At 39.0% G+C, this 17,981-nt stretch overlaps 1 protein-coding gene across 2 annotated transcripts in view; it reads right to left on the bottom strand.

Moving 5' to 3' along the window:
• LOC137284553 (caskin-2-like) overlaps positions 1 to 17,981 on the bottom strand; it is a 220,385-nt gene that overhangs the window by 76,216 nt on the left and 126,188 nt on the right. The window contains exons 1-2 of one of the 2 annotated variants that reach the window (XM_067816400.1): positions 15,016 to 15,189; positions 5,573 to 5,667 (exon numbers count right to left, since the gene is read on the bottom strand). In XM_067816400.1, coding sequence (XP_067672501.1) covers positions 5,573 to 5,667; positions 15,016 to 15,091 — 171 coding nt within the window. In that variant the 5' untranslated portion in view covers positions 15,092 to 15,189. Of the gene's footprint in view, positions 1 to 5,572; positions 5,668 to 15,015; positions 15,190 to 17,981 lie in introns of those variants that run through there. The other variant, XM_067816399.1, reaches the window with a different exon arrangement.

Here is a 17,981-nt window from a genome sequence, read left to right as displayed (position 1 = left end):
CTCCTCTGTATATTTGTCCAAGGATCAACTTGTCAATTTCAATGTTGCAGAAAAGAGCAACAGTGCCATGCAATGTGTCTTGTCAAGTGAAACCCAGGATTCATTTAGAGTGTGGATGATGACAGCTGGTTACTTGGCAGGCTTCAAGTCAACTGTCCTGGGAATGTGGGCTCAAACACATTTGGTGGACAGTTGAACACATGGAGATGAGATCATGTAATGTCACAAGTAAGTACAACTGTACTTACACTGAGGACTACATAGGTGCTGAGTTTGGTTGTATGCTGCTTTTAGCAACATGACAACAACATCTAAGTTCGTCACAGGATATCTGGTGGAGTTCAGAGTGGCAGATACCGGTTAATGGCAATGGCTAACTCAGGTCAACCATAAGTACAACACATACATACGTTACCCTACAAATTTCAGCTTAAGTCCTAGCAAGGGGTTAAACAAGGTTTTCCAGTCAGTTCATTCTCACTTGAGTTAAAGTATAACAGAACAATTTAAATTACCACATGTCTAAGGCAGATATTCAATTGCTACCTGGGATGTACTTTCATGACACTGGTTGAAGTAGGTAGCACAATGATAGATGCACGTTTTACCACAGTCCTAGATTCACATTTTTACAATGGCTGCTGGAATTTTCACCACTACAGCAGATGTAGATTTCACCACAATGGTTGCTGTAGGTTTCACCAGAATGATATATACAGATTTCACTTCTCTACTGATACAGGTTTCACTGTAAGGCTGTGTTGGATTTCAGGAGAAAGTTAGATCACCATAATTGTCGACACCAAGATTTCATGTGAACAGCAGATACATGTCTCACCACAATAGGTGGCGCTAAATCACCACCTATGCTGCTGCAGACTCATAGGTGAATGTTCAGTAATGTTAATGGACCAGATTTCACAATATTCTAACTCAGTTCCATTTCACAATTCCAGGACAGAGGTAATTCCATACTGAGACAAGTAATTTGTTGCAATACCCTCCACAGAATCCAAACCTTACTGCCGGGAATCACAAGAGGCAATCTTCCTCATCTCGGACATCACAACACCAATTTCAATCTATTTCTATTTTCAATTTAGCCGCCCAGGTAAGTAGATCAGGGATACAAGGCTTCTTTGTAGCCAATTTCACAGTCTTCACTTACTTGTCGTCAGCAAAAGTGTTCCATGTGAAATGAATCATCAATACCACAAAAAATATATCGTTAATTTTAAGATCCTGGCTCTTTTCCTGCTTAATAACGTCTGTTAATTACACCAGAACAATAATGCCACAATGAAACAATTTCCGCAAACATTACTGTATTGCTTGATGGAAACATACATTGATTATGTCGTATTGTGTATTTCTGTTCACACTGGCTTAGTTAATCAACCATGACATAATCAGTACACATTTGTTGATTTTCCAGTTCTGCCAACACAGCAAAGCAAATTCTATTGAAATCCATAGATCAATTGAGTGTGTTTTTCAACTCTGCACTTGTTTCAGGTGTCAGCGGTATAGCAGGAAGCTAGCTTGTAAATTTCTCAAGACTTCATCTTGACCATTCAATCAACATTTCAAGGAGAAACGAACACCACATGATTTCACATGTGTCTGTCACATATCCAAACCTGTAGCAGCACAATTCTCAAGCCAGTCTAGAGTATGTGGACACTGTAAATTACCGCAATGGCGTTACTGCACATGACAGTCCATTCTTGAATTTCAATGTACTTTGCTCACCTTGCTTTGATGAAATATGTTCAAATGTATACTGCAAAGATGATGAAAACTCAACCATTTCGTGAAATCAGTCTCATCACATATGACCAAATGTTACGTCTGAAGGATCCATCAAGATATTCCTGAACACACCATGACAGACTACTCTTCCCTTGTCAATGTTGAAAATACGTAATCTTCATGACACACTGAAGCACATTCTAACTGACGTTCATTTCACAGTTATATACGTCTCAAAAACATTCTTGAATCCAATGATCACCCGTCAATCAAAACCAGAATCATTCAATGGTAAATAATATACTGTCAATAACTCTTGACAGATGACATAAGGGAGCTTTCACACAGGACGCTGTAGTATGATGCTACTGGCCGACTGTACCAAGACCCAGACACCAAGTTATGTCGGTCATGTAGCTCTCAAGAAATGTCCCCACACACGTCACCGAAGTGCAAATCTAAAGGTGTACGCTGTCAACATCAGTCACTAGCACTTGCCAGATACAAATATGACACTCATTGATTCCAGACTCAGTTGAAACTTCCAATTTTATCTGCTGTCTCATATATCACTCTCACCTTAATGAGATTGAGATGAATGAGATAAACTCTTCCAGACTTATAAACACATCCACAAGCAATTTCGTAGGTGTATGTTGTGTTCTTTTTTTGTGTATACAGGTGCTACATTATTCACAGTGTAGATATAGACAAATGCAATGTCAGTTCCTTAGTATCCAGGAAAATCAATAACATCCTTCAGTGATTGTCTTGAGAGGCGACCTCACATATTTGCAAACTAGTTTACCTATTAAATTAACAAAACTCATTACTTGCTCATTATCAAATTTCACAAATAATAACAAAATCAACTGTTGATCTCATCATGAGCAGAAATGGGTCCTTCACATTGCAACCACCATGTGCTATCTAAAACAGAAATCAACATGTTTTCATCGTGTCATAATTAGTAAATGTGCCTATTTTGAGGTCAGTTTTGAACGCACAAGATCAGCAAGCATCCAAGAATTAAAACTAACGAGCTTCAATCACTGAGCCAAACAACTGTCTGTCACATTAAACTTATAATAGTCCATCCTTCAAAGGCCAATCATCTTCCTTGCCAACTGGGAGCATTCTAAGGTGTCCTGCAGCTCCTGGTAACAGTCTTTCCAACCATGTGTAATCCTTAGTCTGTGAGGGGTAAGAATTTATAAAAGGGCAAACAAGGTTGTTTGATTTGTCCTGAGATTGCCAGTGGAAACTCAACAAAATGGTATTTGAACTTAAGACGATAGGATGCAGCAATGCCTCGTGCCTCCATCTCCTCATGTTTGACCAGCTACAGTTAAACATTTACCCACGGACTGGCAGTGCACATGAAAAAATCTCTAGTGGACAATCTTCCTTGTTTGTTTTCCCTTGTCAGCTGATTATCGACAACTGACTTTTTTCACATGGTGTTACTAACATTGTGGGTGGTAATTCACACATAGCATTCACCGGAGTCATCCTAGTATCACCTTAACACACAAACCAAAAAACCAAAACTTTCTCAAAATCACAAAGATCTGCCTTCAAAATCCTCTTGAGGTGCACACTATAAATTTTAACATCTTTTTCACCACCTTGTACATTTGATCACAAGATCTAAGATATAAGAGATAAAAGAATTCCAGTGGATAGGTTGTAAGGTGATAGTTTTTACTTTGATCATCTGGTGTTGACGCCTGTGATTTGTGGACACAGACACTACAACCCTGCTTGGACTTACCACCAAGGTGTGAGACAGGGGGGTAACCTTTCTCCATCTCTATTACTGCAACACCATTTGCGATCTTTGTAAACATTTGCCATCTATGGCCCAAACTAATCTAGTTAATGTTATGTGATAATATAATTTGGGAAAGCAAGAAGCGGATTAGTTTGGGTTTCCCAAACAGTGGCATGTTGCAAATATTTACTCCTTAAAGAAAGTCAAGAAGTTCATCACTCCAGAGACTATAATTTGGATGGAATCTGAACCACTGAGAAGAACCATACATGCATAAGGCACACAGATGATGATGATGATGATGACGACGACGATGACGATGACGATGACGATTTGGAGATTTAATGTGCACTTTCCAACATAATGCGTATTTCAAACACATAATAAGGAACACACAATTTTATTCCACTTGGCGATTAGACAATTGTGCTTTAAGATTCATTACAATTAGCAAAATCAATGCTAAATTGCAGACTGCAAATTATGTTCACCACTCCTTCTCACAAGGAGTCAAGGGACACTATGAACTTCAGATTCTAGTGCAAGCAGCTGGGCTTTATAAACAAATTACTTACTATGTAATAAAGTTAGCTTCATGAAATGGAAAATGATTTGAACATGCCATGAATCCAAGATGCCATTTCGTTTGCAGCTAGTTACTTTCCTAATTCACTGACCTAGCTGAAAAGTTTAAATAACAGGGCGTATAAAGCGCACAAAGCCATGCCTGTAAATTACAGCAAATCACCTCACGAATGTTGTGACATGTCTTGTTTCAATTTCAAGCACATTACTGTCCCAGCCAAAAGTGTCCTCGCTTGGTATATCAGTGACTTTCTAACACCACATAGTGTGCAGGATCCTATTAAACCAAACCTTTGTACCAAATTGGGCGTATTCTTTAATTATGACCCCTGGAAATCAAACAATAGAAGACAAAGGTTGGCAAGAATAGAAGCATGGGAATCTCAAACGTGCTGCTTTATCAGAATAATTTCGCATCATTTCTCCCTCATGTTTATACATTTTCATTGTGGTGGCAGTTACAGTGAGTACACCACATGTTAGACATAAACACATGATAACTGCCTCAGTTCCATGCAGTGTGACAAGTCTCTGATTGCTACAGAAAATCTTCATGAATAAATGATGCATACACAGCCTTTTTGCAAAACATCAGCAGTAAAATGTTGCGTAAAATTGAAAAAAAGAAAAACAGTTAAGTAACATTTCAATACTGACCTTTCACATACTACTCAAAAGAATTAAATGAACACCTGATTTTTTTAAGATAATTATATTTATCTGTTGTGGAATGGCATGTTTAGTTTTATTTTGATTTCTTTGGAGTACTATATTAAAATATTAGGATTATTACAAGATATGGAATTAAACTTTTAGTGCAAAGGAAGATGGGTGGTCTGGTGTACATCAGTTCTGTGATAACAATGCATAGATCACTTCGTAAATGAGGCATGTCGATTGGCTGCCACAACCTCTCATAATGCTGGTATCAACATTAACCTAATGACAGCAGTGAAGAGATGCCTGTAGGATATGCCGACATCACTTACACCTGACAAAACTGTTATCAAGAAAAAATGACAGGTAAGTGTGGAAACTCCTATCAAACACATGCTCATTTGTATCTGCTTACTGTCTTAATCCTGACACACTGGAACATCGCCTAACAAAATGATTATTCTCTGGTGCCGTGTTCGACAAAATCTTAACCAAAAAGAAAGAAAGCACATCATAATGACTGATAAACACTTTCCACAGGTACGCTGCTTACATCTGCGTGCAAGAACACTGCCTCGGAGTAATTACTAGCTTCTAAAAGCTCCACCAACATCAATCTGTGGAGAAGGTTTGCTCTGACATTTCAAACTAACAAGTAAAAGAAACCTTTCTGGAAAATGTTCTGCAACTATGAGGTGAATAAGTTGCTGGTAATTGCCGTCTGGAGATTTGTCAGACGGATCTGTCTTCATCACCAAACTGGTCCACTATTGCTGGCATCAACCAATGTACAGTAATACTCACTGTGATTATGTCCCCTTCTTTAAAGGCTAAACTCTCAGGGTCATAAATGCTGTGGAAATCCTTTATCGCCCTTGCATGACAGGCACAGCTTGCTTCTGAAAATACAATTGACAGCATAATGGACCTGTTTTTCTGACTATGGAATATTTTTGAGTAATATAGTACATGATTTCTTGGAGTACTGAAGCATCAGTTTCCATCTTCATACCAAGCACAAAACTCTGAAAAGTGACTTCACTTGTAAATGTAAACTCAAACCCTGCCCTAATAAGTGAATCAAACCTTAACAAAGATCTAGAAACTGGAATCCTGGAACCAAAGTACAGCACTGTCAACATGGACATAAAGGTTCAAGGATAAACCTAGGATGCGATTCTTTGAGATTTACGCATCCAAATATGAATGGCGACTGACATAAACTTTGGATGCATCATGTGGACACAAAATATTTGAAAATGCTGCATCTGAAAAACATGTGCAGCCTAAGCAAACATAATGCAATAAATACTGTTATCATTCAAAAGACTAAAGTGAACCAGTTTTAATCCATATGAAATATTGTCCCAGATTGGTTGTTACAACAAGTTCACCCGATAAAGACGTATGTTTCTAAAAATCTTTCATTTGGAATTATTCAGCTTTGGTTTTCCTTCCTGATCATGAATTATGACTCAGAAGAAATTATGAGCTTATTAAATTAGTTACTTAACATACAAATTAAGTAAATACATCTACCTGAAAACCACAAACACCCAAAGGGGCCAACCTAAAATTAACCTGGTGGGGCCTATGGACCCTCCTATGAAGCACTGAGGCCCCTCCATAATTTAAATTCCTAGGTTTATCCCTGAAAGTTGTAGAAAGTAATAGTTTGTGACAATTTCTATCTTGTCAACATATGGCAAGTTAATGCATTTCATACATTCATTCATCAGGTTGTGGTGATTGATGCTGTACATAGCACACAAGCCAGATAAAGATAAATGCCAGTCACCAGTCAGATAAAGATAAGGGCAGCTGAGAGAGGGTAGGTGTTGGGTGACTGAGTTCAGCCTGATTCCTGATACTTTAATAGTCTTCAGGTGAGTGACCGATCAGGTTTGACAAGCTTGACTCCAGTGAAGTTCTAAGGATTCAATGACTAGTTGACAAAGTTTGGTAAGCTTGATTCCTGATTCAAGGCTTCAGCACAATCTGAATGACAAGTCAGTCAGTGTATGGCAAGACCCTTCCTGAATGACAAGTCATTCAATGTATGGTGAACTCCTTCCTGAATGACTAATCATTCAATGTAAGGTAGTCACCTTCCTGAATGACAAGTCATTCAATGTATGGCGACCCCCTTCCTCAATGACAAGTCATTCAATGTATGGTGAACTCCTTCCTGAATGACAAGTCATTCAATGTATGGCGACCCCCTTCCTCAATGACAAGTCATTCAGTGTATGGTGAACTCCTTCCTGAATGACTAATCATTCAATGTAAGGTAGTCCCCTTCCTGAATGACAAGTCATTCAATGTATGGCGACCCACTTCCTCAATGACAAGTCATTCAATGTATGGTGAACTCCTTCCTGAATGACTAATTATTCAATGTAAGGTAGTCCCCTTCCTGAATGACAAGTCATTCAATGTGTGGCGACCCCCTTCCTGAATGACAAGTCATTCAATGTATGGTGAATTCCTTCCTGAATGACTAATCATTCAATGTAAGGTAGTCCCCTTCCTGAATGACAAGTCATTCAATGTGTGGCGACCCCCTTCCTGAATGACAAGTCATTCAATGTATGGTGAACTCCTTCCTGAATGACAAGTCATTCAATGTATGGCGACCCACTTCCTCAATGACAAGTCATTCAATGTATGGTGAACTCCTTCCTGAATGACAAGTCATTCAATGTATGGCAACCCACTTCCTCAATGACAAGTCATTCAATGTATGGTGAACTCCTTCCTGAATGACAAGTCATTCAATGTATGGTGACCCACTTCCTCAATGACAAGTCATTCAATGTATGGTGAACTCCTTCCTGAATGACAAGTCATTCAATGTATGGCGACCCCCTTCCTCAATGTTAAGTCATTCAATGTATGGTGAACTCCTTCCTGAATGACTAATCATTCAATGTAAGGTAGCCCCCTTCCTGAAAGACATCAAGTGTATAGTGACTCTGTTCAAATTATGATTCTTCAAGCATTAGCGAATGGGTACCCAGTTGGATGAAGTTGTTTGGTAAAACCTCTCCAGCCCTAAGAAGGATGTTCAGGTTGTATACCCATCAGGGAGCTGAGAAATGGAATTGAGCGCATACTGATTACATCTACTGAATAAGCAAATTATTATGTAGAACCATCAATACAAAGGGCATGGATTTGTCTCAGTATTTATACAAATTTCTTATTTTGTAATTTTTCTACCATTCAATCCAAATGTATTCTTCTCTGAATACCTTTGTGTTGAGCATGTGCCTCTTTATGTACTTTGTGTAGTTCTACCTGATGATGGGGCTAGAGCAAAGCCCTGAAAAGTTGTGCTCCAGAAAAAATAAGAGGATGTAACCCAGAACAATCTCTATGTTCATAATTATATAATTATTAAGCTTTCATCATGGTAAAACTGATAATCAGTTTCCAAAACACATATTTTTCAGATGTAATTTTAGAAAATCAATTCACATAATCCAACCTTTTAAAACATACACCATTATTGTCAACAAGCCAGACTATATCTACATGGATAAACATAAACCAATATCAGAACAACAAACAACATGGCTGTTGATATAACCTGCTGTCAACTACTACAACAAGAAAAGTTGTGCCCCACATCAGCTAGGCTGACATAAAAATGTAGAGTTACTACAAGGATGACATGCAACTCAGTGCCTCCTGTCAAGAGTATGATGTCACTGATCTTATCGCTGCTGCATGTGACGTGCGGCAAGAGTATCGCATGGAGCTCCCGCCACACTACATGGGTGTTGTTAGCTAGCGCTGCAAAAACAGCTCCTTCTCCACATTCCCATGTCTTTACTCAAACAAGCAGTTGAAGTTTTAAACACATTGCTCATGGCAAAGTTTAGAAACCACAGCCTCAGTCAAGTGCTGGGTGCTTAAGGAAATAGATCTCTGTGTTGGTGATAGAAAATGAAATAAACACTCCCAAATTGCTCCTCCAAAAATTAGTAAAAAATTACCAGTGAATATCCATCTGTTTTTACTTTGCGTCATTACAACAGAAGTTGTTTTTTTTATTTCCTGTTTCAAGTTTGTACAACAAGCTGCTTTTCATTTCACCTTGGTGCAACAAGTAAACATCCTATCATCAGTGCCGAAATCAAAGTTGATATAAATCCTCAAAACAAACCATTCATTTGTTATCTAACCGTGCAATGAGGAATACTCAAGCTTCACGACATGGTCCATAAAATATGACGTCTGAACCATCGTAATCCACTGACTGATATTATGAACCATATCTGCAGGGACAGGAGAAGGCTATCAAGTCCAACCACTTGGGTTGCCCCTAGTCTTTTGAACAGTCACTGAACCACATTATTTTCAACACTACCACCTTGCCCTCCCAACTATGCTAAGACCCTACATGAAACTTCCTCTGGTTCAGCACATGCAGCCACAAAGCAGATGTTATTAGTTTCTGAATCTCCCATTTCATTTGGGTTCATTTTCAAATTAAATGGGTATATTTGTTACTATCAAAGTGATATATATTCAGAAACTAAGGTTTAGTTGCAGTCACCCCTTATGGCAAGCCTACTTTGATGGTGACCTATTTTCCTCAGAATCCCCACCAAGGTGATGACAGCTAAGGGTTAACGGAGTACTGCACATACAGTCTGCAGCATGTGCATCTGACTGATTCTGCACTGACAGAAATCACACAACAAATGGGCTATGATTTTAAACAGAATACTGATGTCAGTGCAAGCAATATATTCGACAATAATGTCTTTCAAATATGATCTATTATGCTTAAGAACTCCGGGAATGTGTTCACACTGAGGTGAACCCAACATTCTTCTGGAAATAGACCCTAATAATTCTAATATCATATTCGGGTAATTGGTGTTGTTTTGTCAAAGTTTCTTTTTCCCTATTTCCATGATGGAAATCCACATGCTAGTGATCCCTGGCCCAAAAACCTTTGACTGAAAAGATGAGGATACCAAAAACATGACAGCATTTAAAATACAAATAGAAATTTGAGACTTAAGGCTTTAGCTCGAATTTACTGCCTGGCGTTATCCATCTCCAATTTCACAAACAGCATACTTCGGAGACCAGTTTTAGAGAATTCAGTGTGCTTTTTCCCCAACCTATGCATAAAACTGAAGGAAGAGAAGGGAGAGTCTGAAGAGCATATGATAATTATCTCTAACTGTATGTTTATCAGGAGTTTACTTATACCAAAGCTGAATTGTATCCATATTCACTTTCACCTGAGTGTTGGCAGATCTTCTCGCAGGTGTCAAGTAACTGACTATCCCAAATAGTTAACACTTTTACTTTCATATGACTATATCTGATTTGTCAAGGTACGATCACGTGGTCCATGACTTTTTACAGCAGAACATATCGAAAAATCATAGGGGATAAAAAGTAACAATTTGCTTTTAAATGACATCACTCATCAATTTCATGAACCATGCCTTCAAATTTGTTGATCGTACATCAACTCTGTACAAAATACATCTAACAAATGTATCCCTTTGTATATCATCAGTAAATGGCACAAGCTATACATATACCTCATACATCTCTCTCATATGCATCGAGCATGTCCCTCAGTGATGCGCCACTAGTGTTATATAATATCTTTATTATTATTATGAAAAAATAGTGTTTTGATCTTATCAAACCAGTATAAAGGCTGAAGAAAGAAACCTTTTGAAAGATCTATTCACTCAAGTGTCCACTTTTGTCTGTACAGTGCTGCATCTCCTTATCTCAGAGTTGTCTCCTCTGCATTTAACAAAGTTGTTTCCCCTACATTCAACAAAGTTTCTCCTCTAATTGTAAGAGAAGTGTCTCCCATTTTGAGTCTGAAAGAATATTTTAAGTGGTATCAACAGTTGTCTTATCCCTCCATTAAAGTACTAGTGTATTATTAAGCCAATAATGTCCCCTGTAAGCATCTGCCCACTAATATGTACCTCAGTGTACATAATGTGTGAGGCACATGTGATGTGTACATGATGTGGGAGATATTTTATTTACACCTGATACCTGATACAAGTCTTGACCCCTGAAAACCTGGGATAGTCCCAGTGGAATACTACAATTTTGAACACTGTGATAGCAGATGTATGGTATTCCAGTTGAGGGAGAAAATAATGTCTGGATACAGACACAAATGTCTGCATTAGCATGAAAGTCAATGCGTCCTGTCTCTGTCTTTGCTCTATGATACAAAGATACAGGTCTCAGAAACAAATGACCATACCAGCAACACACTTAAGTGAATCTTACATTCAGAGTGAGTGAGGGAGGGAGGGTAGTTTTACACTGCTTTTAGCAATATTCCAGGAATATGACAGTGGGGCGCCAGAAATGGACTCTACTTATTGTACCCATATGGGCGAATTGAACAGAGTTGAGTCTTCAGCATGACAAGGAGATGCTTCGACCACTGGGCTACCGCATCGCCCTCCTGCACTCAGAAACTGTTTCTTTATTGATCTGAAAGAGTGTTAGCTGACTGGAGCACCATAATTATAAAAACCGAATCATATCTATGTCAGCCATCAAGAAATATAAATACAAAAAGTGAGTGGTCAGTCACATTCCATCCCAATCCTGATACGGTCAATCTTGAAAAGAATATACCGGTAGTCGTGAGCTGTTTCACAATTCTTTCACAAACTTGTCTCAAAGGCAATGTTGTCAAAAATCAATTACTGACCTCCCAGATCACAAACATATCCCAACACGCATAACGAAATAGACCAACTCCACCCAGCCTGTTAACATATGCCATGAGATATTGAACTGCAACAATTAAGATGATGGCAAGTGACAATGCTCAGTTGAGCATAACCAATTATCATTGTGCTGAGAGGGGACCCAGTTCACACGTGTAGGCTTATTACCTAACACTGGTGTACTGGCACATTTGGGTAGGTGCTGCTCTACACTTGATCAACTTGTCAGAAGTGTCTGTAAAGGTGTACTGTCTAGGGTCTGAGGTCTCCACTGAGAGTCACTTTCTACAATGCATGCTCAAAGGGTTTGTGACGACAGATCGACTTCTCAAATTCTTACTAGTTCAATCAAGAACACTGCATTGCCTTTGTTTGCCTAATGCCAATGATTGTGGGTTTGAATCTAGGGTGGACTTGACTGAGCTTCCTTCTTCACAGGATGATATACTAGACTTGCACATGTCACTGTTAATAATTAATAGTTTGAATGGTGACAACTAAAGAATACAAACAAAACATATTGTTCAGCTACCAGACTGGCATCACTATATGAACAGACTGCTTATCTCGACTTTGACACTCTTTACAGGATAGAATTACTACACATCCAAGGGTTCAGCATTCACTACAGCTATGGACCATGGCTAGGTGATATACACACTCAGTAAACTTGAAAGCCATATTTCCTGCTTGAGTACAAAATTGTCAAATATACATATTACCATTCATAGTCAATAAGCAGTATAAAAATCACAAAATGCATAAATAAACTATTCTAAATGAAATGAAGCAGACATCATGTACATTTGCATCTCATCTAATAAATACTTGTACTTGAAGAAGAATTTTTACATCTGGTTTAAATCCACTGTTAAGACACAATTCTTTATCTTCATAGTCATGCTAACATTGTGGAAGCTGAATAAGAAACTGCTTATCTAATTACAACAAGAATTCAAACAGTAATCCCATTCTGTTTTCCTGTGGATATGTTGCAGACAAGTAGCGTGAGGATGTTATACTACTAGAAGAACAACACATTCCATCCATACCAGTTTGTGTGGCACCCCAGATGTAATTATAAGTTAACAGTCAGGACATGTGGTTTACTTTCCTAGTAGGTTATCCCACGGCTAAAGTGATGTATATAACATGTCCTTCAACACTCTATACAATGTGGATCCTTGAAAATTTCCCCTCTCTATTACACAAACAAGGGAAGATTGTAAACACAATCATAAAAGGTAAAAACAGTCACATGAATTAAGCGTTCACATTTAGGAACCTGTGAAGATTTGGGTTAGAATTGGTCTTCAGTAACCCATGCTTGTGACAAGTTGTCATAAGAGGTGACTAAAAGGATCGGGTGGTTAAGCTTGCTGACTTGGTTGACATGTCTTCCAATTCCAATAGCATAAATTGATGTGCATGATGTTGGTCACTGGATTATTTGGTCCAAACTCAGGTATTTACAGACTGCATCCATATAGTTGGAATAATGTTGAATGTGGTGTTAAACAAGAAGCACGTGTACATAGAAACCATGGATATTTGTTCCTACAGGAATGGATCACTTGGAACTCTTCAGTATTTCAATTTTAGGTCAGTTATAAGGATCCCCCCAAAATACTTCTTGAGTTCTAAGCTTAATGGTGATTTAAGGTGAAAAGAGCCCTGAAGCAAACTATGCTTATTAGAAGAGGTGACTTATCAGATTGTGTGTTTCATGAATCACTGGGGTGTCTGGTTCAGGCATGGTTATCTTCTCCTTGAAGACCCAGATTAAAACTGACCTCCAGAAGGAGTGAGCGAGTTTAGCATTAAGCCTCTTTTAGCAAAATTCCAGCAATATGATGTCACGGTACACCAGAAATGGGATCCACACACAAGCCCTTGTGGGGAGTCAAACATGGGTCATCAGCATGACAACAACCCACTAGGCTACATCACCAACATTGGTAGGTCAGACTCACTGACTTGGTTGACAGATGTCATAATACCCCAACTGGGTACATCAATATTTACAGCATCAATCACTTGCTTTACAAGACTTGACTATTGACACACAGATGTCAAAGAGCTGGGAAGCTACCAAGTGCAATAAACATACACGCTTGATTGTAAATATTATAAGCCAGCTTTATATAATGGCACACTGCTGACAAATGCAAAACAAAACATGGCTACTGGTCATTCCAGATCTCTCTTGTGTGGATATGGCTAATATACATTAAACCAATGTATACACATTCTAGCGGTTCCCTTTCAACAATGCTAATATCGTCTTACAAACTATCACAAAACTACAAGGACTGTATCAATGACACTGATACAAGCCTCTTATCATCAATAAATGCAAACATATTACTAGTCTTGTGACTGTTGATATGTCAAGCCGAAAATGGGTACCCGGTAGGGTGAGATAATGGTGTGACACCAGGGTAATAATGTTAACGCTTGAAACATGTATTGCGGACATGGATACAAGTGCAGTATCATTACACCCATTATTAGTGCTGTAACACAAGCATCACCGTTAGTAATTACGGCTGCATATATTCTCTAGCCACCCCCTAGTTATAGTGATGACATCATCTGTTTGACCTGGTGACTGTTTACATCACTGCATGATCAGGAACACATTGCCTGTGTTGGTAGGTAACATACACAGTCTGTCATACAGGCCCTGAACCAAATATATCATCCAAGAAAACAATGCAAGCCTAGAAAATTTGGCAAGATTTCCACAAAATGAAGAAAGTCTCAGGGCTTATTTTCATTATATGTTATTTTTTTTAATATCAGGTTTTTTATCTATAAGAAATATATTCATTTCTGAAACAAGTTGTAAGTCACGTATCACACATTGCTTGGTCATACTGACACACCAATACAATCAACAATCTATAGTGAATATCTGACATTTCACCCACATGACAAGCAGGTTATTTATTACCGAGTGCTAACTTTAAACCTACTATCATAACATATCAGATTTCTAAACATTCTTTAACATGCCCCATTTCTTTTCCTGAGTATGGATTTATTCATTTAAAAAGAAGTTTCTGAAGAAAAAATTGTCAAATAAAATGATCACATTTATCTTAATGATGCTGTTTTTCCTTGTGCATAGATGACAAGTAAAAGTAGCTTGACTGAAACAACTGATGGGAAATGTCAAACAAGTATTGATTTGCAATGCCAAACTGCAATGAGCTATCACATTCAATTACATGACAAAGTCATCTATAACATGTTATGGAAACATACATCCCATCTTGTCTCTCTGTCTATCGTTGACAAAATGACACGAAGCAAACAAAGTTGTCAAGGAAACCATCACTGACTTACTGGTACCAAACACCATCAGGAATCTCATAATGAGTCCATCTTATCAAGCTTGGCTAAAAGTACCACATCCTGTACAGGGCATCAAGTTTTTATATGAGATAAGGGATTTCCCCCTCTCATTGCGCCCCTTTGATAAAACAACCACCTTACCTTGTGAGGTTTGATTGGGTCCTGCGCAGTTCACACAGTTTTTGCCAGCCAGGCACTGTGGCAGGCAAAACTTCATCTCGTATCAGATAGGGGATATTATCTCACACTGGGGGTAAATCCACGCTGCCTCACCATCTACACAGTGTTGTTGTTGGTTGCGGACACTGTGATACCTACGCCTGCCAATTTCACGAGGCTAGTTGCCCCCTCTCTGAGAGTTTGGAGGTCAGGAATAGAAGCTGGGTAAAAATAAACCACCACAGTTTTCCTCAGCATATCGTCTCGCATATCGTTTTGGATGCTTAGAGATGCACTCTGCACTTCATGGGAAAACTTATGGTTTGCCGTTTATTCTTAGCTGTCTGATTTTTGAGCTTACAGATCTGAAATATTTCAAGTTTACTCCAGTGTTTATTTCCGGGGGGAAAACTATATTTTAATGAGGTGATTGCTTTCACAGGAGTTTGTATCCGTGAGGAAAATAAATGTGGTCTGCAGGTTTTCTCAAGGCCACAAGAGAAAAAGGCTTTTCCTTTTAAGGGTTGACCTAATACAATTCAGCTCAGGAGGTATTAAACAGGGACCATATATACAAACAGTAGATGAAGCCATCACTGCTGCAGAAGGAACTGTACTTTTAGCTTGGGCACTATGTCACCTGTCTGTTCCACCCTGTATGACCATCACTAACTGTTACATCCACTCTGTATGACCATCACTAACGGTCAGGTCCACCCCACATCACCATCACTAACAGTCAGGTCCACCCTGTATGGCCATTACTAAATATTAGTTCCACCCTGTATGACCATCACTAACTGTCAGTTCCACCCTGTATGACCACCACTAACTGTCAGCTCAACTCTGTATGGCCAGTACAAAATATCAGTTCCACCTTGTATAACCAACACTGTCCATCCTATATGATCATCACTAACTATCTGTCGGTTCCACCCTGTATGATCATCACTAGCTATCTGTCGGTTCCACCCTGTATGATCATCACTAGCTATCTGTCGGTTCCACCCTGTATGATCATCACTAGCTATCTGTCGGTTCCACCCTGAATGATCATCACTAGCTATCTGTCGGTTCCACCCTGTATGATCATCACTAGCTATCTGTCAGTTCCACCCTGTATGATCATCACTAGCTATCTGTCAGTTCCACCCTGTATGATCATCACTAGCTATCTGTCGGTTCCACCCTGTATGATCATCATTAACTATCTGTCGGTTCCACCCTGTATGATCATCACTAGCTATCTGTCAGTTCCACCCTGTATGATCATCACTAGCTATCTGTCAGTTCCACCCTGTATGATCATCACTAGCTATCTGTCGGTTCCACCCTGTATGATCATCATTAACTATCTGTCAGTTCCACCCTGTATGATCATCACTAGCTATCTGTCAGTACCACCCTGTATGATCATCACTAGCTATCTGTCGGTTCCACCCTGAATGATCATCACTAGCTATCAGTCGGTTCCACCCTGTATGATCATCACTAGCTATCTGTCGGTTCCATCCTGTATGATCATCACTAGCTATCTGTCGGTTCCACCCTGTATGATCATCACTAGCTATCTGTCGGTTCCACCCTGTATGATCATCACTAGCTATCTGTCGGTTCCACCCTGTATGATCATCACTAGCTATCTGTCGGTTCCACCCTGTATGATCATCACTAGCTATCTGTCGGTTCCACCCTGTATGATCATTACTAGCTATCTGTCGGTTCCACCCTGTATGATCATCACTAGCAATCTGTCAGTTCCACCCTGTATGATAATCATTAACTAACTGTCAGTTCCACCCTGTATGACAATCACCAACTGTCAGTTCCACATTGTAGGACTACCACTAACTGTCAGCTCCATCCTGTATGGCCATTACTAAATATCAGTTCCACCCTGTATGACCATCACTAACTGTCAGGTCCACACTGTATGGTCATCGCTAACTGTCTGTCTGTTCCACTCTGTTATACCAGTGCTAAGTTACTACTTCTACAGAATCTGAATGAATATACAAATGTTTTAATCAAGCTACACCACAGGCTCCAAGACAACCACACACATGTAGGCAAGGCTAATGACTCTGCTTGGAAAAAAACATGGCTTCCATCATTGGCTATAATCTCTTCTTCCATACAATCATTTATAGCATTTGGTCATTTTCTTCCTGTACTTTTCTTGAATAGCATGTCAAATAGCCTGTTCTTCAGAACTCCATGTTTGTTTCCATAACAATGAAAAATATGTACAATTGTTTACAGACAATGATACAAATAACTCAACATTTTGCACACAAACACTACATTTTTAAGCCATGCAGACTATGGGCATTTGTAAGGGATTACAGCACTTGTACAGGGTAACTGATGAATCATATTTGAACATAAAAACATTACAATCTGGAATAGTTAGAAGAAGACTTCAATATTTTGTCTCTTTCAAGCCAACAGAGCTATGCATCTTGGTATGGAACTGATACCAGATCTGCCACATGAGACCCCTTCAATTGAACAAAACGTGTGAAACATGCTAGACAAATCCTTCATTCCTCTGTTTACAGATATCTGGAGAATCTTGAAGCTCTCCTCACAGGTGTAAAGCACATTTCTTCCTAAATTCCTCATTACAATCTTCTCCCGAAATACTCTAATTACACCAAAATGTTTACCACCTAAACATCTTTGTTTTGGCATTCAAAGACGGCATCCCTTGACTAATTGCCTGCTAAATTCATGGAAATACAGATTCCTTGCTCATGACGCAATGAGAGCGTCTTTCCATCAGAATCTTATTAGTTCCGCCGAGGTTTGTTGGTACACCTTCACTATCAGACATTAGCTACAGTCTCATAAAACGAACCTGTCGAGAATTCATCTTCGAAGGTTTGTTCAAACAATGAGATATGTAGACAGCAGTGATGATTTACCGACTTAAAAATGTCTGTTTT

This window comes from Haliotis asinina, chromosome 5, assembly GCF_037392515.1.
Source record: "Haliotis asinina isolate JCU_RB_2024 chromosome 5, JCU_Hal_asi_v2, whole genome shotgun sequence".
Taxonomy (NCBI): domain Eukaryota; kingdom Metazoa; phylum Mollusca; class Gastropoda; order Lepetellida; family Haliotidae; genus Haliotis; species Haliotis asinina.
This window is presented reverse-complemented; position numbering and strand designations above follow the sequence as displayed.